The 24,728-nt window shown below is 42.3% G+C and overlaps 1 protein-coding gene across 1 annotated transcript in view; it reads right to left on the bottom strand.

Annotated features, from left to right (window-relative positions):
- LOC139292105 (FERM, ARHGEF and pleckstrin domain-containing protein 1) overlaps window positions 1-24,728 on the bottom strand; it is a 46,326-nt gene that overhangs the window by 9,530 nt on the left and 12,068 nt on the right. Inside the window, exons 2-14 of the mRNA XM_070914267.1 lie at window positions 12,912-13,016; window positions 12,753-12,795; window positions 12,143-12,221; window positions 10,783-10,880; window positions 10,077-10,191; window positions 8,173-8,320; window positions 7,871-7,966; window positions 7,624-7,787; window positions 7,437-7,505; window positions 7,255-7,348; window positions 6,277-6,484; window positions 845-1,032; window positions 463-552 (exon numbers count right to left, since the gene is read on the bottom strand). Of these exons, the coding sequence (XP_070770368.1) occupies window positions 463-552; window positions 845-1,032; window positions 6,277-6,484; window positions 7,255-7,348; window positions 7,437-7,505; window positions 7,624-7,787; window positions 7,871-7,966; window positions 8,173-8,320; window positions 10,077-10,191; window positions 10,783-10,880; window positions 12,143-12,221; window positions 12,753-12,795; window positions 12,912-13,016 (1,497 nt within the window). The remainder of the gene's footprint in view (window positions 1-462; window positions 553-844; window positions 1,033-6,276; window positions 6,485-7,254; window positions 7,349-7,436; window positions 7,506-7,623; window positions 7,788-7,870; window positions 7,967-8,172; window positions 8,321-10,076; window positions 10,192-10,782; window positions 10,881-12,142; window positions 12,222-12,752; window positions 12,796-12,911; window positions 13,017-24,728) is intronic.

Here is a 24,728-nt window from a genome sequence, read left to right as displayed (position 1 = left end):
GATTCAGTCCAGACTCAGTAAGAACATGCTTCTTGTTTGCTGTTGAAGGAGCTGCATGTTTAATATCCTGCTTTCTGCTGCATTTCCTTTGAGATGTTATCAAATGAAATGGTGTCCATGTGCCGGTGAAGTCTAAAGGAACGGACTGAAATGGGGAGTTACATGAAAAGGGAACATGCGGTTAAATCCATCCATCTCTTTAAACACAAACACGGTTTAGTATTCACAGCCTTGAGTGAGACAGATAAATGCATTTCAGAGCGCGAGTGTGGGGAATGAATAAAAAATGAAATCGCATCTGCCAAAATATCCCTGTGTCACTGCCTGACTCTTGTGTTTTGGCGGGCGCTCTGCAATGGAGCAGCTAACCGGAATAATCAATGTTTTCTCCCCAGAGGACAGCGCAGGAGAAAACAAACAGCGGAGCAGCATGTTGGCGAGAGCAGACTCTGCTTTTCTTACCACAGTCACCACCTCCAGGTCCTTCACATACGTCCTTTCTGTGGTCAGCAGCTCCTTGGCGATGAAGTAGGCCCGATCTGTTGGGAACCTCTGCAAAGACACATCACGACAGAGAGGAGGCTGTGAGCAAGAGCGTCTCGTGTTCAGTTTCATTGCCAGTTTCAACCTATTTTTCTAAGTAGATTTGCAGGAAAACACTCAGCTTCAGTCCCGGTGGAGAATTATTTAGGACAGGTAATCTAGGTCCAATGCTATTTTGAGTATGTGACAGTGGCTTTGAAGCACACATTTACAAAAACCCTAAAACACTGAAACAACAAAGCAACTTACTGGAGTGATTACTGTGTTTTTATAAACAGAAGCGCCCAATTAAATCACAAACCTTCCTCCGGACCTCGTCTTCATCGTCAGTGCGAACACTGCCAGCGTCGTTGAGCAGCGGGCTGGTGAGGGGGGAAGGTTGTCGGCCGTCGGGACTGTGGCTGCACAGCTCCAGTGACTTCTGTCCATTGACCATGCCGTGGGAGTGACCAGAGGACGCAGACAGGTGAGGGCTGTTGGACACCACGCCTGCTCCGGGTCCAACCAGCAACCGAAGTGAGGGGAGAAAACAAAAACGTGAGCAATTCAAATATACGTAGAAACACAACAGGAGACCAGATCTGGGCAAAAAAATATTCTTAGCATTTGCATTCACCTACTTCAGATGGGTTGAGTTTGGCACATTGTGAGAATTCATATGAAGTGATGATTAGTTGTATAATTGAGGGAAAATGAATCAGCAACTATTTTGAAAATCAAATAATCCTTTACATCATCTTTTAATTATTTCTGGTTCCAGCTTCTTTCTTTCATTGTTGGACTGTTGGTCGGACAAAACAAGACATTTGAAGATTTCACCTTTGACTCTAGAAATAATTGTGGACATTTTTCACCATTTTCTGACATTTTGTAGACTAAACATTTAATTGGTGATGAAAATAATCTTTAGTAGCAGCTCTACAGAAAAGACACTCTGGTGACATTTTGATAATAATTAAAACTTTCCAGCATTCAATTCACAATGATGTTTGCCAACATGGCAAAACATCACCCATTGGGAAACTATGCAGGCTATACCAAACTATTGCAAGTATTTGCAAAACACCCAAGATGTGAGTCTTCCTCAGCCACACAGGAAAACATAATGAGGTCTGGCAGGGGGATCTGCCTGCAGAAAGTGAAATATCAGCCATGACTCACTTTACAGTCCAGACAGCTCTGGCAGTCTCTGTTCAATCAATATGCGAGCTGAGACACATACCGCAGGATGATCAAGAGGAATAGCTTACTTAGTGTCATCTACACCGGCGATGTTCACTGAGCTTACTTACTATGTTTTAGCTGCAACTTGCCCACCTCTCTCTGCTGTCCTGTGGTGTATCGACACAAACACAACAGTGATTACACGCACACAAACCAGTGCAACTTGCGGTTGCAACTAGCTCAACGCACCAGCACAACTCTGGGAAGGATTTACTACAAACTCTATGAAGGGAAGGAGTGGAAACCACACCGTCTACAAGACTGAGAGCGGAGAGAAACTACAGTATATACACAAACATTCACCAACAAACACTACAAAACTACAGGGAGAATGAAGGGGAAAAGACTAGTATCTACTATGACACCAAATTCTGGGGTCTCAAAAAGAAGATTCGGAAGACCTCACTTCATAAAGGTCATCTTTATTGACTCTAAAATAACATATATACATTGTTAAATGAATTTTGAGAAAAGCAGCATAAAAAGGTCAAAGCCAGGTGAGCATGTAGAGGGACACTGTGAGTGAATGAGAGACAGAAGGGAAAGTGTAGTAAAAGAAGAGTGAAATCATGCAGTCTTCTAGGCCTTACCTACTATTAAATATAAAACAGATATTTATGAATGTTAAGGTTTTGGATAAACAGCCTTGTTATGATTTTGTTATTGCTGCACTGAAAAAGTCAGTTGGTAATAGGGAAACATACATTATTCAGTCCATGAATACAAATCAGTTTTACATCAATTTACTTGTAATAGTGACACAGTGAGCTGTAAAAATACTGTATATTAATACGCTGTTTTACTTATTTACTAGTCTTAAAATCTGCTCTAACACCACATTCTCCAGTCTGTGATACTAAATTATGAAATTACAGTGAAGTGACTGACTACAGACAAACAGTACAGAGAGCAGCCAGGGCAGAACAGCATGATGTGCAACACGCCTCCGTCCTGGTTTAGTGCAGCATGCATCGGAAACACACCCTGAAGGACACCAGTGGTTGAAAAACACACGCACACACACACACACACACACACACACACAAGTCTCGTCCACAGACCTGGGACTTTCAGCCAAACCAACATGTGTTAGATGGTTTGGAGTAAAATGTACAAATTTACAGGTATTTTCTATCTGCTCCAAATGACTTAGTCTTTGTACAGAGTGTCATTCCAGGTCTATGGAGGACCTTCGTGCACCAGAGAGGGTTCCCTCACACTGCAGTGATCCAGTGACTCCCACAAATAAACTACTATAATCTAATCTACTATATGTCATGCAGCTTTGAAAGTTTTGCCAATAATAATATAAATAATCAGGAGGCACATGACACAGCAGATAATTTTTTGCCGGTGTTGGGTAACAATAATCTGCATGAGACGAAAAAATACCTGCACACTTCTGTCTCAATTTGTTGTTTAATCTACATGGACATGACAGTGTTTTGCATTTTTGTATTGTTTGCTTCTTTTTTTTGCTGCCTTTACTGGGTAGATGATAGTAGAAAGGCAGACAGGAAACAAGGGATGCAACCAAGGGGGAAGCTGTGGTGTGTGGTATGTGCCTTAACATTTAGACTACTAATGTTGTCATGTCCATGTTGAATAACAGAAGAATTGGGAATGAGCCTTTGATAGTTGTGAAATATCAAATAATTTAGAAATCCAAGCACCTTTACTAATAAAGAATAGATATCGATCCAAGTAAACCCATAAAATCTCACTACGGATGTGCTGCTTGACGTCAAGTAGCTAAAAATGTCTGGGAGCACCGCAGAAGCAGCCGACAGTGATGGATGAGCCAGGAGACTCCGCGCTTTGAGTTGTTGCCCTTAAACTGCCTTTCACACATACACTGTTACTAAAATCTGCTTCTATTTTCCTGCATATTCCCAAAGCTCCTCCCGTCATCCTTAACCCGACGTTCTATCTGCTCTGGAATAATCAGCCGTTAGCTGGATCACTGCCGAGAAGGGAACCCAGATACTGGTAATCTCGCCTCTTTCCACCACACAGACTATAGTGAGTGACAGAACAGGTTTACATGCAGTCGACAGCTGGGAAAAATAAACAGAAAAGATATGACAGTTTCATGCTGACAGACAAGTGCTTACATCGGACAAAAAAAAAAAGAAATAAAAGAAAGAACAGGAACCCTCAAACAACCCAGATGCACATGAGGACAGAAGTGCAAAAGAAAACTGAAAAAGTGACCAAGAAAATAAAAGTGCAGTGCCATTTTGTTAAGAAGATTGGGTACATTGCAATCTTTGGAAACTAGTGGATTTTGTGGACACCATATCTGTTCGAGGACTTAGCTTGATAACAAATTGCTGCCAGAGATACTCAAGCATGAGTCAAGTGGGGAGCATAAGAGCTATAAGCTGTTGTAGAGTGGCTAAACTATCACTGCAACAGACATTTACCTTTCACCTCAGCCTGACCAAGCCACTGCTGGCCTTTCTAACGCTATTAGACAATACTCACAAAAATATTGTGAGGTTATGTTTACTCCTGTTGTGGTATGTCTTGCAGATTCCCACCACCTTTGTGAATAAAACGTGACAGGCGAAAGTTTCTGTTTCAAATCAGAAAAGGGCAGAAGGTACTGTAAACATAAACAATACTGAATACCAATCAGATGTTCAAAGTGGCATTTGCAGTATATTCATTAGTTTCCACTCTGACACCAAATACTCACTACTCTCATAACAATCACGAGCCAGATGCAGCATCCGCAGCATCAATAAATCACACAAAACAGGATTGTTCCCAATAAGTGCCTACAAAGTCAACAATTACTGCCACAACATATTCATGTGTCTTTTAGGACTCCACAATGGACGTACAATGAGTACAAAGTGTGTAATGCAGAAAACTGTACAAACTCTCACCACCTTAATCAATCAAGAATTAAAAATGTCTACGGACAACAATGACATGATATGTGTATTTCCCTATCGAACGTCATAAGGCATCTGAGACATAAACTGAACCAAGCATTCAACGACTCACTCTGTTGTAGACTTTTGTTCTAAACGTCTTATGAATGCATAGAACGTGAGAAAAAAGCGCAACTGTACCAATGAATTCTCTTTTGATCATTCTCAAGTTTAAAAACGGAGCCAGTAATTCTCTGTAGTTTTTATTAATAAGTAGCTATTCACTAGCTATAAATCCTAACATGGCACTTGTGTATTTCTGCAGGGATGTGGTAATACAATCAAAGAACTCGGAGGCTGAAAGATAAACTCCCTCGCTGTAATAAACAAGAAAACCCTGAACAGACTCCTTCCTTCATGAAATTGTGCAAAAGCGAAACGCCTCCCAATGAAAGAGAGACTGATGCTGGGCTCAGAAAGTGCATTTAGTTGGTAGTGCTGTGCTTAAGAAGACGACTGTGAACATGAGTGTGGAGATTCGAGTTGTCCTCTGACAGAAATAATCTGTCACCCACATAACACTGCTTTTATAACACCATCTGGACACAAACTAAACCCCTTAAACTCTCCCATGGAGACGATTTGAAGCTCTCTGTGCACTAACAGCTGAAAATCTGTGCGCCATCCTCATCACTGAAGACATGGCAACCGTCCTCATCTGCCTCCTCGTCCAGCTGGAGGCTGCCGAAGGAAAACTTGTTCCTGGGTATAGGGGAAGTGGGGTTGGCCTCCACTGGATTATCAAACATCTGGGGGCTGCTGCAGTTGCCCCTGTTGGCCTCCACCTCAGACTCACTGGACTCTGAACCACTGGTGGTGGAGCAGTCGTTCATATGAACTGGTCCCACATGTGTGACACCAGCCTGCCCTAAGCGTTTCTGCCCCAGATTGGCCCTGGACCTTCCTGCTACTGAGAGGCCATTGGCCACCATGCGGCGCTCAAGAGCAGCCATACGTTCAGCCCGAGACAGGATCGGGCGCGATTCTTGCCCTGGGGAGGATGTTCCCTGGTTTGGGTCTGTGTCAGAGTGGGGACGCACTTTGTGGGGCTTTTGCAAGCGAGGAGAGCGGCTTGGGGTGGAGGAGAATCTGCCCTCGTCGAAGTGAGGGGGAGCAGAGCTGTAGCCATTCTGCTCAGAGTAACCGAGGGCCACAGCAGGACTGCTGACGACACTCCTTGAACTCATATGTTGGACTGTGAGAGGGCTGCTGCTATGCGTCTCTCTATTATGGGCACTGATGTCTGCCATAGTGCTATGGACAGGACTTTGTTGCACATTTTGGTATGACTGTTTGGAAGACTCGTCCAACTCATGGCTCATGTTGAGTGATTGCTTAGAAGATGAAGGGGGCTCCCTGTACCGCATCCTACCAAGAGAGTGCTCCTGCTGGGCCTGCAGAGCCCCGTTTATGCTCCCAGAGCCAGACCCACGGCAGAGCATGGCCTGCTCCCTGTAACTGTGATTCAATCTTATAGCCTGGCCCATGTTATATTCACTATCTACATCACTGCAGTCAATGTAGGGAATGGAAAAGCTGCTGCCTTTAGCAGACCGAGATGCTGGACCTGTATTCAGCTGTTCTGGGTGGGTCTGTCGTGCTGAGCCTCTTGTCTCTTCGGTCCTGAACACAGACCCCGTTCTGCTGTCGTGGCCGTTTCTCTGGTGAGACGGGCTTGCCCTTGTTGTCCTAGAGGCCGAGGGATCTTCTGCACTCACCAACACCGACTCCTTCCAATGACGCCGAGGAGGAGAGTCTACTCCGGGAGCACCACTCTGACAGAAAGAGACAGAGGAAGGGAATAAGAGCATCTCAAGAGTACATTTCATTCATGACTATGTTTTTGACCACCCGTGGGGCCATGTGGCACTGTTTTGATGAGTGGGTTTGTTTCTTTCGCAGAGGATGCACATATACATGCATATGTGCAGGGGGGCGAAACAACACACATCCTGCTGACCATTTCGCTGATCGACAGTGGTGGAAATGTGCCAATAAATGAAGCAATACTGTAGCAAAAGGTGGGAAAGAAGAAGACTCCTAGCTGATGTAAACAACTGCACGTAAGTAATGCTGGGGTCCAAAGACCAAAAGGTGCAACTTGGAACCAAAGGTGCAGCGACCAGAAGTATGAAGCCGTCTCTGAATAGGCTTAAAGATGTGGTTTAACCCGCATTTGTTTGTACACCTTGGCAGGCTCAGGTGCCAAGATCTGATCCACACTTGGACCACAAGGACCATGAAGTGCGAATCTGCATTAAAAAATAAAGGAATAAATAAATAATTTTTCATCCCATTCACAAGTGTCTCCTAGTTTGGGTGCTGTCCTCTTATATACACTTGAAACCTAACAGACAACAGTAAAAATAAATATACCAAGTTCTTTTTGAATTACAAAACATTATGTACAGGATGACATGCGATTAGTAACTGTTACTACTGAGGCTTTCTTTGAGGGAATGGAAGCACAATATAATGACCATAATGAGATTCATAAGGACCGTATGTGGCTTTGCTGTAGATGCACTGAAAAGCTGAGACTCACTTCTGTTGGCACTTCATGGTGACGTGGAGAAGGCAACGGCGACAGGCGGCTGTTGTGTTGGACCCGACTGTTGTGTTGGACCCGACTGTGTTTCCTGGCAGACAGGATGTTGAAGGTCAGTGTTATACACTCCGAGCACCCTCGCCCAGACCATATATGTCAAATGTGTCTGCAGCCTTTACCTTTCAAATGGGATCTTTTTAAACTCAGACTCCTTCACATAATCAATCACCTGCTTCTGCGTGCGGCCACTGCAGAGACAAGTACAGGAGAGTTAATGATGAGCTATACTTGGAGAGCTGTAGTAGACTGTTAAGTGATGGGGAGACCCTGCTGTGTGACTGCAGTGCAGTGAGAAACTCTCTCTACCTGAATCTGAAGGAGGAGCCTCGTGTGAAGAGCACAGGCTTGGGTTTGGGCTTAGGTTCCTCAAAGAGGCGGAAGAAGGCGTGGTACTCGACACAGATCTTCCAGAAGACTTTACAGCAGTCTCTGCTGACCATCAGAAACTCCAGAGTGTCCTGATATGAACTCTGGGGGACACATAAAAACATAACTCACAACACCAAACTCTGAAGGGTTTTGTATTTTAGTGTGATTAAGGGACACAACTTACATTTAGATCTGGCCTCAGCTTGATGAGGAAACGTTTCCTCTTGAAGCTCAGTTTACGCACTTTAGACCAGTTGAAGGCGTTAATCTTTGTGTGTCCCTGCAGTGATGAAAGATGTATTAATCTTTATGCCTAAAGCTTAAAAAAATATGTAACACTTTACCACCAAACATTTCTACTGAAGTGCATTTCAAGCACAAATGACCAAACCCTCAAGTTTTCATAATCACATCCGTACCATGCAGACGTCTTCTTACACCAACTGCCATTAAACACAACAAATGTTGACCTACAAAGTGACTGACCTGAATCACCAGGACACCAGTGTGTGCCACAGCCAGGCCTAGCCTCGTGCCCTCACGATCCTTGGCAGGGTGGAGACGAATCCCATACATATCCAACCTGCGCGCCACTTCTAGTAACTGATAGTCCGATTCTGCTGGTGTGTGACCTCTAGCAGCACAAAACACAACAGTAACAAGTTAAAGAATAAGTCTGGTGATATTTTATATTTATTATTACTATTCAACAAATCTCATGAAAAGACCAAAACCAACAAAGAATTTATGCTGCTAGGAAGAGTTGTCTGTTGTAGCCAAAGCCCGATATAACTTATCCATCTGTGAAACATTCCTTCCTTCGCCACACTGCTGCACTGGATGACATATTTCCTCATTATCATGAACATTATTATTATAATAATATATTTGAGTTAATCCTATACACATCATCCTGCTGCCGTAAATACTCCCTTGAGCACCAAATGTGTATTCATCTGCAGCTAAAAATAGTCCTCAACAAATACACTATATAAGTACGTTTGAGTCACATTTGCTTTAAACTACAGTGACCAGCTGTTTTAGGAAATTAAAGTCTTTAATTAAGTCTTTAAAAAAAATAAACTATTTATTTGTGATGGGTTTATTTACCTCTGGTAATAATTGGGCTCATTATGGGTTTTGGTCTAATTTCTTAGAGAGAATTTCTTCAGAAACGATATACAGAATAACAGTGACCCTGTCCTTACATCTATATATTTGTATTGAACAAAAGTAGAATGTGTTTTGAAAAATAGACCAGAGTAGGGAGGGTGAATGAATACACAACAAAATTAAAAGGGCTAATCTTACTTCCAGGTTTTAACACTTTGACTTAAGTGCAAACTGTGGCATTCATTATCCTCTCAGCACATTTTTTGGACAAATAAATTAAATCCTGGCTTATCATCCTGCTGTGTGTCTCACTAATTGAGGTGAAAAGACCAAGTCTGAGTGGAACCAGGTTTCTAATGTTTATCTGAGTTTTTGGAGCAGTGGTGGGAGGTTGGGGAGGGGTTGCAAACGCTAACTAACTTTCCTAATTCTTATCAGTGGATAAGCCTTCCTGTTTCCCGTGTGTGGCACTTAATAAGAGATTTAACTCAGCATGGCACGCAGCCAAAAGAACTGCAGTTACAGTTATCAACTGAGAAAGCCTTGGGTGGAAAAAGGGCAAGTCAAAGAGAGCAGTCAAATCTAACAGAGCTCTTTTCATGTAGCAGCTGCCCACTGTGTGTCCATCTCTGGACGGCCCACTGTAATGTAGAGGTGAGACAAAGTATTCACATTTGTGCACTGATGAGGACTTTTTGAGGGAGGATGGTGAAAGGAGATCTGGAACGTTTCCAGTAATATACTCCCAGCAGCACACCACTCTTAAACTAGAACCAGCCTCACTTCACACAAACTCCTGCATTAGACACATGAGAATAGACTCTGAAAATCTGTGTTTTTAACCTACTAACCCAGCTTGCAACAGCTGTGTGAGTCATTTGGTGGGTTGAAGGAAGATTTCAATGCAGTCTTTTGTTGACAGAGTAGTGGACAAACTCATATCCACTTTTGGCCAGAAGCTGTAAAACAACTTACAAAGACTAGCTTTTCTAAGTTCATGTATGATAAAGAACTACACAGAGCACTCTTGAGAAACAACCCATTCATTCAATGGCTGATTTCCTGAATGTGTCACCTGTATAATAAAACCTTCCTGCGGGACATGCACAAGGTCTGAAACAACTTTTCCTGTTCATGGGTGAAGAGAATAATTGCTGTTCAGCCGTGGCTTCAGTGACCTTATGAACAGAGCTAAAAAGAAACTATGACTGGATCACAGAAATGCCTTATGTTAAGAGTGTGCACACCACACAGTGCTCCAGGTCCATTAAACTCACATATTATTTGAGTGAAACTCCATGATCTTGTCAATCAGGGGCATTTGATCTGGGATGTAGTTGTTGTTGAGGAGGTGTGACCGGCACTGGCTCTCCTCAAAGTCCCCAATCTCAGCTGAACAGTTAAGGAGAAGAAAGGAAAAATGTCATGTTATTGCAGAAATACCTGCCAAAATACAAAATAAAGATATAAGAAAAAAACAAGATTAAACATTTTAGTAAGCCTCCAGAATATCTTAAATGCTCCTTGACACAGATTCTCCAAGTCTCTGAACTCTACTGGAGGGATAAACACCTTTCTTCCAAAAGATATTTCCTTGTGTAGTAATAAAAAAAACGACACTCTTTTGCACATCTACTGTATAGACACAGCGTTTAACTGATCTCCGCCATCATGCATGTTGTCTTTGACCACTTTTGGGTAATAGACTGTGCCTCTGTGCCATTTTCTGGCAGGGCACCATAATGTGTGCGGTTGTTCTGAAGCAGTCCTGCAAGATTATGTTCAGGCATCCGACTGAAAGGTATCCATAGCAACACACAGATAATCAATTTGCAATGGTGAGCAGTGTACTATATGACAATGTTTGATGATAAGCTCTGTGCGGAGAAAATAAAAGCATAATGTGTCTTCAAAGACAGTTATCTGATCAGTCGACGCTTTGGTCTCTTGAGCTAAATGAGGAAACAGCCATGAGGAACTCACACTGGATAACATGGGAGACCATCAGTGCGGCACTGCTGTCATTGCAGGTCAGACGTCCACAGGAAAGATCCTGTTTGATCTGGAGAGCAAACAGGTACCTGGACACAAACACAAGCAGATTTCACAGATTCACAGTAGATGTGGTGGTGGTTTCCAGTGCAAGAGTGAAACTAAAACTAAAGAAACACCACGTACTGCTGAATCCAAGGTAGTTGCTGTAACGACATTTCTGATAAAATACAAAGTACCCTGGCTCTTTTCATTTTACACAAGGCTTCCAAAAGAAGTTGAGTGAAGTCATTTATTGAAGATTTACTGACTGTCTTGTGTTATAGTGCTGCTTCTCTTACCAATATGGTCTCAATAAAATGTATAATAATTAGTTTAATTAACAAAAATTAAGTGATAGTTTAAAATACAAATGAATGAGCCAGTGCACACCCAAAAGTCAGAGGTCCACGGATAAGAAGTGTCAACAATTTCATCAATGGACCTGATGAAACTGTGATGCCAAATGCTGGTTCTGCTACCTGACGTCGTAATGGAGGCACGCTTTGTTTGTTCTATAACATTTCTGAAAAAATGGCCATCAAAGTTTCCCAGAGTCCAAAGTGACGTCTTCAAATGTCACATTTTGTCCCACCAACACTAAACCCAACCAGTTTTTTTTAATCATATAAAACAGAGAAAAGCAGCAAATACTCATGTTGGAGAAGCTGGAACCAGAGAATGGTTGCAGTTTTTGATTGATGATTGACTTAAACGATTAATCAATTCTAAAAATCGTTGCTGATAAATTTTATTTTCAACTGATTGTTTCAGCAACCACATGTTCGTTTTGTGTATCTGTATATTTTCCAATGTGAGTCACCAAATATGTGCAGACTGTGAAATCAAATATCCCCCTGGGACAATAAAGACTATCCATCTAATATGTGTGATATAATAAAGACAGATGTCTGGTATGTGCTATTATTATTATTATTATTATCATTATTACACACAGACATCAGAGACATTACTTTCTGTATGTCTATTATTTCTCCACTCTGACAGTGAAAACATGCAAGTCGTGAGCCTCCTCGACAACGAGGCAACAGAAACCAGAAAATCATTAGCTCCACGCTAATCTCCAGAGGACTAAATCAGAAACATGGCAGCCATGACACGTGAATTTCGTAGCTGAGGAGGAGAATAAATCTTTTGGGAACCGGAGCACATGTTTCATTTATGCCTCTACAATCGCTTTCGGTCACAGCTGAAGTCATTTACATTAGCATATCGTATTTAAATGCACATTTTAATGCCGACTGGAAGACAAACATGATGTAGAGATGAAAGGATTTGGAGAAAAGCTCACCTAGTTAGCTCCTCCAGTAGCTGGGCATGGTCTGGAGGAAAGAACTTCACAGCAAACCTCAGGATTGTGTGCTTCGGTCCTGTGTGGAAAAGATGAGTTTTGTAACAACACAAAACACACTCAGTTGCCAGTTTATTAGATACAGCTAGATTAAACCAATGCAGTGCCTTCCTGAAGGAATTTTGGAGGCTGCAGTTTGTTTATACTGACAGGTGTTTTTCTGTCTACCCTCATTGATCTAAATGGGTTATACATTATATAAGAAACACCTCTCAGTATGATGCAACATAATTTAAGGCACAAACTAAATCCTCTAATCCTCCTAAAATAACTGTAAAGTTGAATTAACACCTCTCTAAAACGGGTCCAAACCAAAGTGAATCATTGTAACCTTCATGAAGGTAGAATTTATTGCAGGGATGTTGCATTAGACTGCATTAGTTTTAGCTAAGTGTTCCTAATAAACTGACATCCTGTGTGTGAGATTCACGTGGATCATACTGTATAGAAGCTCTCAACTGATTTGACGGCCATTTTGTCTAGATAAAACAGTGAGCCACTAAAAGAAGAAGATGCCTTGAGAAAATATGGTAAAGCATTTAGCACTTACGTCTGAGCTGCTTGATAATGGGTTTGATATGGTCTAACCAAACCTGTGGATTAAAAAAAAGATTAAAAAAACATCACTAAGTAGTTGGTCTTAAGCAAAACGAATTCTGAGATGTACAAGAAGAGGCTCCGTTTTATTTTTATTTTCATCCTCACTCACCATCATCTTTTGATGGTTCTGAAACTCCAAGCCAAAGTAGTCGCCCTCGATGAGGTTCATGTGGGAGCACACCAGGTCAAACAGCACCTTGCCTGAGGCTTTTTGCTGTGAACAGGAGGGAAAACAGCAACAAAGAATTCTGGTTAAAATAACACTCTGGGCTTTTATGATCATGTACAGTAACCATTTCTATTTTTAATATGATCTTTTGTTCTCAGCAGTTCAATTCGAGTGACATTTCATTTTCTTATTTAAAACAAAGGACAACCAAACTTCAGGAAACCACAGTGATAGGACTTTGACACAAAAGAGCAGTGAGAAACAAAAGAGCCTTGCTGTGCAGGCCTGTCAAACCCCGTGCTACTTCATGTCCCCCAAAAAGATGACAACTCTGTCTGTCTAAATTCCTCTGCTATCTTCCCTCTTTCCATCCTGGCATTCAATAGTTTAGTTGGCCACAAAAAGCTACTGCAGCTACATCCCCACCCCATCTTTGATCTGTGTTTTCAGTGTCATTGCTGTCACAGATGATGGACCAGAGGCCTTTGAGGCTGATACAATATCAGGATGGGATTAAGGGTCTCCGTGACCACCTCTGTCCTCACTCACCCCACGTACAGTACACACGCTTTGAAGACCGACTTAACCGCCCACTTTCTGACTATTACTTGCAATGTGACGAAACACAAACCTCAAAAAGCCACCACATCTTTGGAGCAAGAGAAACATTCCCATGCAAGGTCAACGAAATGTCAGGGATTTCCACTGAAACACTTTGGTTATAGACGCCCTAAGGAGACACAGACAGGCACACAACGAGAGAATTTCTGCCTGGCTGCTTCCTCGTGACTGCTTTGCACCAGTGTATCGTAGCTACAGAAAGAGAGTGTTTATAGTAACTCGGATAATGACCCAGCGCCTGAGTATGTTTCAAGGAAGCAGTTTCTCCTCTACTTTTGCACAAAAGGACAGTGAGTTGCTGAGGCACAAGCTACTACAAGAATTCCCTTCATACAGCTGAACTGTGCTGACATCCTCTTTTCATCCGACAATAAAAGGGGTTTGCCTGCCTGTAAATCTATGTAGTGTTTCAAAGGCAAAGAATGACACTGCCTGTGTTCCTATTAATGCTTAGAGAATAAAAACTTAAGCTCTACCAGCTTAGTGAGAGGGTTTACACTTCCACAACCGCATCCATAATCTTCCCCAAACAAGCCTCCCACCCTCACTGCTCCTCCCTGTGTCGGTCCTTCCTGTGTGTAGCACCACTATCTCTCTCCAGGCTGCCTCATGCAGTGCAGAGGGCATCCTCTACCACCGAGGACCAGCTGTTTCCATATGGTGACGGCGCTGATGAGGGAGGCCACAACCCCTCGAGGCTGGAGGGAAAGAGACCCTCAGTCAAAACACACCCTTCCCATACTCACACAGTGCTTCCTAACGGACTGTTGCAACCACCAGGCAAAACAACCTGAATGAATTCTGTGTCTCCTGTTTTCGGCACCGCTTTCGACAAATGTGCTCTGTAGAGGCTCCAGGAACAAGATCGTCAGAGAAAATCGAGCTGAGCACAGTGAAGAGTGTTTCTGTCTCACTGGAGCACTCTCATATCCAGCCTTATAAATCTGCTGTCAGTGTAAAATGACCACGAGCCAAGCAGAGATGGGTAAGGCCGAGGCTGATTAGAGCCAAGCAGTGCTTGATTAAATGCAGCTGTTGCAGACTGGAGTTATGGCGCTGCCATTTGACACTGCTGCAGCCGGCACAATAAGAGCGGCGTCCTTAATGAAGTACAAGTCTGTGCTGCCGTCATGACGCAGGCACTCAGAGGACACTATGTGACCCAGTCTTCCCTTTAAAGTCTTTGAAGTCATAATAGCAACGTCTTACACAACTGAATTCTGGTCATCCGGCCTGATTACTGAACAAAATATGTTCAGGTGATTTAACATACACTACATGGGAAAAAGTACGATGGTAGCACTTGAACGTGTCCCAACGCGAGAAAGCCGCTCCTTCATCACAACATAGCATGTGTTACAGTACAATGTCAGAAGGCTCAGCTTACGTACAACTCCCCAGAAAAAGCCATGTGGACACCAGAACATTGCGTGATCGTTAAACATCTCATTCCAAAACGTTTGGCATTAATATGTTAATGTGACAGCCTCCACTCTTCTGGGAAGGTTTTCCACAAGAGTCTGGAATCTGGCTGCAGGGACTTGCTCCCATTCAGTCACAAGAGCATTAGTGATGCTGTGTGATAAGACCTGGCTCACAGTCGCCATTCTAGTTCATCCCTTAAGGTGTTGGATGGGGTTAGAACTAAGGGGTCTAGCCAAAATTATAGATCCATAAGCCTTTTTTACAGCAGACATTTTGACTTGTAGGAAAAGCACAGGTGTTACTAATAACATTAACGGTGGCTCCGTTCACTGCACGGGATCATTTCCTGTAGGTCCATCACTACCAGGCACCGCTTTCAGATCGTAACATGTTTTGACTTTGTCATTGATACATTGTTAATATAGAAATATTGATTATAGACACTTTAAGTAACTGAAGCGACACCTCAGAGAGATTTTAAGGCAAACGATATTTTACCGTGTTAATTCTACTTTAGCCCTTATTATAAGAGCATTTGCAGCAAGACTTATCTTTTTATTTCTCCTTCTAATCTAGAATCTAATCTAAACTATAACAATCAGTAACCTTTCCACCATGACAACTGGGCAGAGCTGATGATATTTATCAGCAAATGGACAATTACACAGTTGCTTCACACAAAGCAGAAGCTGTGACTTCTTCACCCTGACATGCAGCTGACACATGATTTCTCATCATTCATGCCATGCGGCCTCCTCCCACTGCAGAGAGATTTCAGTCTTCAGCAAACATCATGCTCAGCAGCTGACATTTCTTTCATCACCTGCAATGCCAAGAAAATGTCACCAATCTTCCTTTTTATGACCTCTATCTACAAAAGCACCGGATCTAGTTTATATAGGAGCAGCCAATTCCCGAGTGAGACGGTGCATCCTGATTCAGTCCTGGGCCAGATGCGCACGGAGGGTTGTGTCTGGGTTCAATAGGTTTGAACATTGGCTCATAGGATGCTACTACTGTTAACATGTGTATGAGCACTAGCGTGCTCGCATCGCTACACTGACCTCCACATGCTCCGGCTGACAGAGGAAGGCTAAATAAAGATGACAGCGATGTCTGCACACATGTCCGCTTGGGTTTCCACTTGAGGGTAGACCAAATAACCCCCTCCCCCTCCTTGCCCTCCACAACCCCAACCTCTTGTTAGTAAGCTCCTGTCAGCAAAAAAAAAAACCTTAAAGGTCAGGTTTAAAGTAGCTTTGTGTTCCCTCTACTGTTCCCCTCCAGGAAATGTTGGTATGGTCCACTTCACTTGCAATAAGTCAGGCCGGGCAGTGCTGACCAAACTTCTCCTGGGGGAGTGTGGCAGGTGGGTGGCATGGGTGGTAAACAGACTGCCAATGCCTTTAGGCTCCAGATAGACAGAAAGAACAAAGGGAATCATGGCGGGTTGAATATGGGAGTCGTGGTGGTTGCAGTGCAATGGGGGAGGAGTTGATGATGTTTTTCAAACCAAATGGTAAGCCATTATTGGACAGGATATCAAGCAGGTATTTAAAAATTTGATTCTATTTCGTCTTGTCTCGTGTCTTCGGCCATGCTGATACAATGGCCCCTGCCGGTTCAGTTATACCGCGACAGATAACGGAGCAGTCATCTCACAGCAGGAGGTTTTCAGCTGTGACATTCAGCAACACCACAGGAAGCTGATTGATGTCAAAGATGAAAGAGATTTAAAGAGAGAATAAGCAAATGGAGAAGTGGGAAAAGGTCACTTTTGCAAATTCAACTACCTCATCTGATAAGCAAAGCAAATACTCAAACTGACTTGTGGAGACTAAAGACTGACTTCAGGAGATGTAGTTTCACTTCTACCGCTGCACATGTGAAGTAGTAGCAGTAGAAAACCCTGGGAATGATTTTGGATACTTTCAAGTGAACTGTGTGAACTTCTGATAACACTGCTCAGGGCTGGGCTGAGAGAGTAGCGGGCAGATACATTCCCACACTGAACCCTCCGTTATTGAAAACATATGTGAAGACCGCACTGACTGCCTGTCCTATATTGCCATGGGTTCTGTCACAATAAAGCAAAGTAAACAGCTATTTAAAGTACCTCGCAGCACATGTAGGCTTTTTTTTTTCATGCGAGTGTGTGACTTGCATGAGCAGGTGTATAGTGTGCACTGTAAGGGAAGGGTAGGACAGAGAGGTCAGTGGCAGCTAAAGCTCATTGAGATTCAGGTCATGTGCTGCAGAGGTTCCCAGGGTGACTCGACTACAGTGGGAAGCTGACAAAGGGAGAACAGTGGAGGGAGGCAAACCCACTGATAATCCTGTCAAATTACACTTACAGCACATACGGATATGTAACCATGCACATGTTTGCAGTAGTGTGTTCATAATTGGGACAGCTTTAATATAATTATACCTAAGCTGAATCATGACGTGTTTAACACAGCACCAAACTCAGAAAAAGAAGATCCAATGTAGTAATTCAATTGTTAGTATCAAGGCTTTCCCTCCTTTGTTTTTTTTCAGAACTCCCGAGCTGCAGATGAAAAATATCAACAACAAATGAAAGGAAAAGTGATGATTGTGCTGCCACAGCTGTCAGAGTCATTCTGTCACAGTAGGCCAGCCTCCAGGCCCTGAGAGGACAACCATGAAAATAATGTCCCCTGGACTCAATAGGGGTTGAGGCTGAGATGGAGGCTACTCCCCTCCTCCTCCTCCTCCTCCTCTTCCTCCTCTTCCTCCTCTTCCTCCTCCTCCTCCTCTTCCTCCTCCTCCTCCTCCTCCTCCTCTTTCCCCTCCTCCTCCTCTATTGGATATTTTTCCCCACTTTGCCTGCATGTCCTCCTCGGAGCCTGTCTGGGCTGCTAGAAACATATTGATTTTGCATAAAGAATAATTAAGCGTCCGTTGTGCTGCTGAATAGCCAACAGTGCATAGCTCTATGCTTTTGTGCGAGGACCTCCCACTGTTAGTCCGAGCGCCATAAATCAGAAGACAGATCTAATAGTAGTGGTTTGCATCGTTAGTGCAGACACTAAACAAGCAGCAACAGCAGCAGCAGCAGAGATTCAACATGCCAACATGCTTTGCTGTGCTTGCAAGTAGTAAGTCATGGCATTATGTTAAACATACACTGATGCAACACGCCACAAAATTCTCTCATTCCTGAGCCGAACTTATCGTTGAAATAAGGAGAGGGCAAGTGAGGGTTTTATGACAGCTGGAATTACCAAAAAGATTGGCCTCTTTTTTTTCTTCATCTGTCTGAATCCCTTTCAGAGCGCCTCAAATTCTGGACCCATGCTGGTTATTCTCCACTACCGCCCCTTCCCAGAGCCGGGGATTACTGTCACTCAGGGGGAGGATGCGTCACTTCACATTAGGCAAAAACTCCACATTTAGTTTAGCGAGATAAAAGCAGACTGAAGGACTGAATAATACATTTTAAACTGCTATTACCATATTATCAAAAAAATATTCAAGAATTAAATGAAGTGAAAAGACTTTTGTTGCAAAATGAAATACACACTACACTCTCATTGAACTACTTACTGTGGTTAAGTTATAAGTTATGTCAGGATATTTTCTTTTCAGTTCATCTTTCTTGTCCAGAGGTCCAAAAACTATACAGTCATGTCTGTATACTGTAGAAGGCTCCCTTTAAAATGTCTTACTTTATTACATTTAGAAAAAGTACAACAGTACAGGTATTGAACTGACTCAGGTGAGTGTCATTGAATAAATAGTCTTAGTTCCTGACATGGATGTGGCTACAGCTGCAGGAGCAGTGCACATCTCCAAGCCAGATGCAAAAGATTGTGAGACATATCATGAAAAAAGGGGACAGTTTCTAATAAAATGTTTGATTAAGTATAAGTAAATGTGCCACCGTGACTGAATAAACAGGCAGCTTGCTAATATTGGAGCAGACACTATTATTTTTTAGATTAAAAAAAAAAAATATTACTTGCATGTAGCAATTTTCTAAAATTAATATATATAATTTTGGAATATGCAGCAAATGATCTGAAGGAAAATGAATACAGTTTTCTATCTGTGTGTTATTTTTGTGCAAAGGGAACCTCCACCACCTGCAGAATTAAGAGACAGTGAGTTCCCTCATGTAGCTGTGAATACTGTAGAGCACTGTAACTGTGAAAGCAATCAATAGGTTAATTAAGAGATTAATTAAGCGTAACTGCGTGAGACAACTCCCACAAGGTCAGACAAGCCTTCCATATATATTCTGAACACAAAACGTGTCAAAGAGGTAATTCCTAATGATTTGGATTGATTAAACGGTCAGTAGGCTCCAACCATGCCTTGCTCGACCCTCAGGACAGATGGTCTTATTAGAGAATACACCAAAGAGATTATCTAGTGGACGATACTCTCGTGACACTTAACCACACGAGCAGCGTGTGTGCCAAAAGATCAAACAGTCAGTGTAAACAAATGCAGCATGAGGTTCATCTGAGAGAACGACAGTCTAAATTAATCTCAAGATGAGAGCGCAGGCCACATAACCAAAAAAACAAGGAAAAACAGGCCTCGTCAGTCCTCAGCTTAACAAGCTGGAAAAACTGCAACCCTGAAAAGTCACATCCAATCAACAATCTGTCACAGTCTACCAAACCCAACAACCGAGCAGGGACACCCATTCCCAGTAAACCAAGCCAGTACACACCAGGATCATTTACGTCTCCACTGAGCGTGTCACTTCCCCCAAGATCTCAATCAGTTGTGGGGACAGTAAGCAGAAATGCATGCGTCTGTAAATTGCGTGGGCACGTTTCTAAACCAACTGTTTCAATATTTAGTTTCCTCATTTAAGTATGTGACACTGCTGGGACTGTAAGACAATATCAGAAATCTCAAATTAATGTCAGAGTATGTTCAAGAGGCAGACGAACAGCTGCTGAATTAGCGATGTGGGCATAGGCTCAGACAGATCAGTGATGGACCAGGTAGACTTCACCACACCTCAAACCTCCACATATTCATCAGATGCAAAGCAGATGGGACACATTCTTGTAATATACAAGGTATGTTGATTAAGTATAAGTAAATGTGCCACCGTGCCTGGATAAACAGGCAGCTTGCTAATATTGGAGCAGACACACTGATCTACATAATCACTGTGATGTCTGCTCATGTGCTGCGTGTGTGTTGGAGAGATCAAGAGAGAGAGGGAGCAACAGGGAGAGCAAAGTAATAATATGGGATGTCATTAAGATACGGTGCATGAGCATTATTAGGAGCATAATTAATATGTAGATCCTGCCTTTCCAAATTCACAGCCAAAGACGTTAACAATCCAAACACATGGAAATGCAAAGGTAGCAGCTACAACAAACTGAAGAATTTAAACAAGGAAGAGGTTGGTAAAAAAAAAAAGTTAAGACTGTGATTCAAGAATCGTTACATGTTTTGGCATCATTGTGCTGAAGTACTTTAATCTGTCAGGTATCAGTTTAACTAGCCAAAAACATAAATGTCTGTCTGATCGTTATCTTATCCTTCAACAGTGTCTTTATTTTCCAGAAAATTCACCATATTCCAATATATATACTACTAAGGCTGCAACTAACAATTATTTTCATTATTGACTGACCATTCAATTACTCCCTCAATTAATAATTACTTGTTTTTTTCTATAAAATGTGAGAAAATAGTTAAAAATGCTCTTTATGGGGTGCCCCGAGCCTTTCATGAATGTCATTCTCCATCTCTCTTCCCTCTATTTCCTGTCATCTTTGTACTGTCCGCTATCTAATAAAGGCACAAAATGCTCAATAATAAGTAGCAGCAGGCTTTCACATATTAGAAGCTGGAACCAACAGCAAGATTTTTGCTTGACAACTGAAAACATCAAAATAGCTGCCAATTCAATTTCAGCTGATTGACTAATGGATTAATCAACTAATTGTTTCGGCATTAAAGACGTATACCATGACAGATTATTTTATCCATATCACCCACTCCTAATTAGAGCTGAAACTAATAATTATTTTTTCAATTTATCTGATTAATCACAGTCCAACTCACAGTCAAATGAACGAGTCAGTTCGGTTCAATACAGGTTAAACTGACATATAACAGAACACTTAATGTGTAGGATGAAGACAAATACATAGTGTTGGTTTTTTAACTGCCAGAGAAAAGCCTTTTACTGACTGACAACATCATTCTGCTCATGATTTCACTCTGACGGAACCAACTGCTGTCTGAAGACGATGTGTGACATCAACACACTCAAAGGCTGAGAGAGCAGCTTTCTGCCTCCAGACCACCACAGGCTTTTTGAGTGGGACACACTAGGAAAAAGATGAGACTTGGGAGCTTCTGTGGTTTTAAGAGATTCTTAAAACCGCAGGCAGGTCTCTTCAGGAATGTGTCGCTTGTTGGTACTGTCCTGCCGCACGTTCCCTTACCCATAATCTCCACCAGTAATAAATAACGACAGCTGCACATGCTGCTTTACTGATGAGGCCAATCAATCGGCCTCCTCGAGATTAGCCTTAAACTACTTAGCCTGCAAATCCAGAGGCCCTCTGCCCTGTGGTGAAGTTGAGTTACTGTATAGATGATAGCTGTGGTGGCTTGGCATCCCAAACGTCAAATATGGCTGAATTTCATCCCACACTCACGCAGGAAAATAGCTACTTTTGATACATAGTAACAATTAGCAACACTATTGTTAAAGTTCATTTACTCAAGTCTGTAATCTGTGACGTCCATTGGGGCAAAACCTGCATTGACAAACAGTCTAATTTTGTAGAATATAAAGAAGTTATAAAAAGCAATCAGATCAGACCAAAGCTGCAAAAACACCACATCTCCAGGGATGCCCAGAGGCCACAAATCAATAAGTCAAAGACACACGCACACACACACACAATATATATATATATATATATATATATATATATATATATATATATATATAAAATGTATGTTAATGTATTCACAATGAAGCTATAATTATCACTTGGCCAGTGTAGGGGTGTGCTGGGATATCCCTGTCAGAATATAGTTGACCTTAGAGCACGCAGGTGTAGAGACAAGAGCCTCACACCAAGGCTACACTTCCTGAGGACGAGGATTAAGGTCAACAACCAAGAAAGCACTCTCGGTTTGAAAAAAGCACCCATGATGTCGCTGTTACAACCGGTGTACAGTAAGTCGCCCGTTGAATTCAAAGTATGTGGTCATTAGATCTTAAAAAACACCGTCTTAGTGTCTCTGGACACGCTGGATGAGACGGCAACAGATTTTAAATCTGTGTCTTATTGCTGGACAACCAACACACACACACACACACACACACACACACACACACACACACACACACACACACACACACACACACACACACACACACACACACTCCTTGTTGATACCCTTGATGCTGATGAAAATTTAAAAAAATAGTTTATAGAGTTTAAAAGACTAAAGTCTACAGCAGCTCAGTGAGGCTGTACTCAAGCACAGTCCTTTGAGCTAAATGCTAACATGCTGATGTTTAGCAGGTCTAATGTTTAACATGGTTACTCATTACCACTAAACACAAGTAACCAAAGGTACCAGATTTCATGACAATCCATCCAACAGCTGTTTTCCCTCAAAACCACATCAACCTGATGGTGGCGCTAGAGGAAAAGTAAGGGGATCAACAAAGTCAGTGGGATTCATCCTCTGGGGGCCATGACTGTCTGTTGGTTGGCTAAAAAAATGTTTCACTTTATGTGTAGTGTTTTTCCTCTGTTATTTGCTATTTATTTAAGTAAAGCCCCACTGATAAAATGAGAAATATGAGATTGTGATTCAGAAGTTTGGTCCAGGTGTCAAGTCACTTTGACACACGGCATTCACTGCAGCGTTACACTGCACATTTTAATGTAGCACAGTTTAAACCTTCAGCGATGTGCCTAAACCACCCTGTGGCGGAAGCATTAGCGCTCGTTCTCCAGCGCGTGACAAATGTGGACGCTGTCCTGAGGTGGAATCTCACATTTAAGGTTGTCGGCGGGGAACTCGGGCACAAACACAAGCCAGCAGACAAACGCGAGAGCAGGCACAGCCTCTGTAGAAGCAGCTGTTGCTCCGTGTCTGCAGGCCACAGGGTCCAGCAGGAATTTAGGCCTCTGTGACTACAGAATACCAATTCCTCTCCACTGGAAGACAGATCAAGACCAGTAACCATGGCAACATAAAGAAAAATGTGATTCCTAATCTCTGAGGAAAAAAATACAGAGGAATCATCTGGAGCTGAAGGGAAGCATGTGGTTAAGGTTAAATAGTAAGTAATTATCTTCACGTAAAACGATGCCATTTTAATCATTCTAGGGTGTAATGTGTGCTCTACTTTTAGAGGCACAGTGTTTAGCTCCATTACTCTGTGTAATAATGTTGCAATTACTGTGACCATAACCACGGTTTTTAAAAGCAAAAATACATAGGGTGCAAACGCCACACCCTGTCCATGGCTTCTCAAGCATACACAAAACCATTTCTGTGTGCTTAAGCTTAGTGTGACTTTAAGAAGACTCGCAAGGATGTGACTGCTACACACACACACACACACACACACACACACATACACATACACACAAATCTGGCTGTGGAAATGGGAACATTGGCTTTAGAGAGATGGGGTTTAAGGGTTTTCAGAGGCTAGAAACAACCCAGTCTGACTAATTTAACAACACATAAACAATAGATGAGAAGAGAACATGAGTGTTTCTGCGAGTAAGAGGTTCAGGGCACAAGCAGTTCTCTTTCAAGTGTTTTGGGTTTGAATGCAGGCCTGGGGTTTGTCTCACCGAGTGAGGTTAGCAAGCCAACGCTGGGTGCAAACCAGGCTTTCAGTCGCACAATGCTGGCTCACTTTTGAACCAGGGAGGATCTCCATGGTAACCTGCAGTACGCAGCACAACTACCCTGCTCTAGAGGAGGTTCAGTTCAGAGGATCAGATCAGAAAATGTGTAAAGAGTCTGTCTACTAATCAGTCACCTTTGTGAAATGATTTGTCCTGGATGTCCTGACATGGATACAAACGCTGCCTTCACAACTTGATTACACTGGCCACAAAACTGAGCTTCTACTACATAGCAGGCAGCAAGTGGATCTTGTTATCCCTGAACAACAATATACTGATTTATATTATACAATTACACATCGTCTTCTGGTCTGCAACAACACTGAAAATATAAAAATGGTCCATGATGCAAACAGAGTTGGGAAACCCTGGTGTTGGCTATTAATTATGCCTTCATTAATGATTTCTTCATCAACCATTTTGCAGCAAAATGAAAACATTTGTATGTGTTAAATGTTAAAAAGGAGCATCTGTCACATATTATTTATTTATTATAATACAGTAGTTCAGAGATTCAAAGCACAATGTCGGCATCTCATTTCTTTCCTCTACAGTAAGTATGTCACGCACCTCAGCAGTTTAAATTATTTCACTGTTTTGCATAACTATTTCTATTACTTGCCTTTATATTAGTTGCATGCCGTATATCCACCTTTTGCTGCTGTAATGACCTAGTTTTGTTTCATATTATCATACTAAACCCACTGCTCGGCTGTGTGTTTAAAACCCTGCCTCTTTCACATGAACATGCTGGTTTGATAAATCCTGGATCCTAACAGGGTCACAATGTTGCAAAACTAATTACACAATC

The sequence above is a fragment of the Enoplosus armatus genome, chromosome 11 (genome assembly GCF_043641665.1).
Source record: "Enoplosus armatus isolate fEnoArm2 chromosome 11, fEnoArm2.hap1, whole genome shotgun sequence".
Taxonomy (NCBI): Eukaryota; Metazoa; Chordata; class Actinopteri; order Centrarchiformes; family Enoplosidae; genus Enoplosus; species Enoplosus armatus.
The sequence above is the reverse complement of the archived record's forward strand: the minus strand, read 5'-3'. Positions and strand labels throughout refer to the sequence as shown.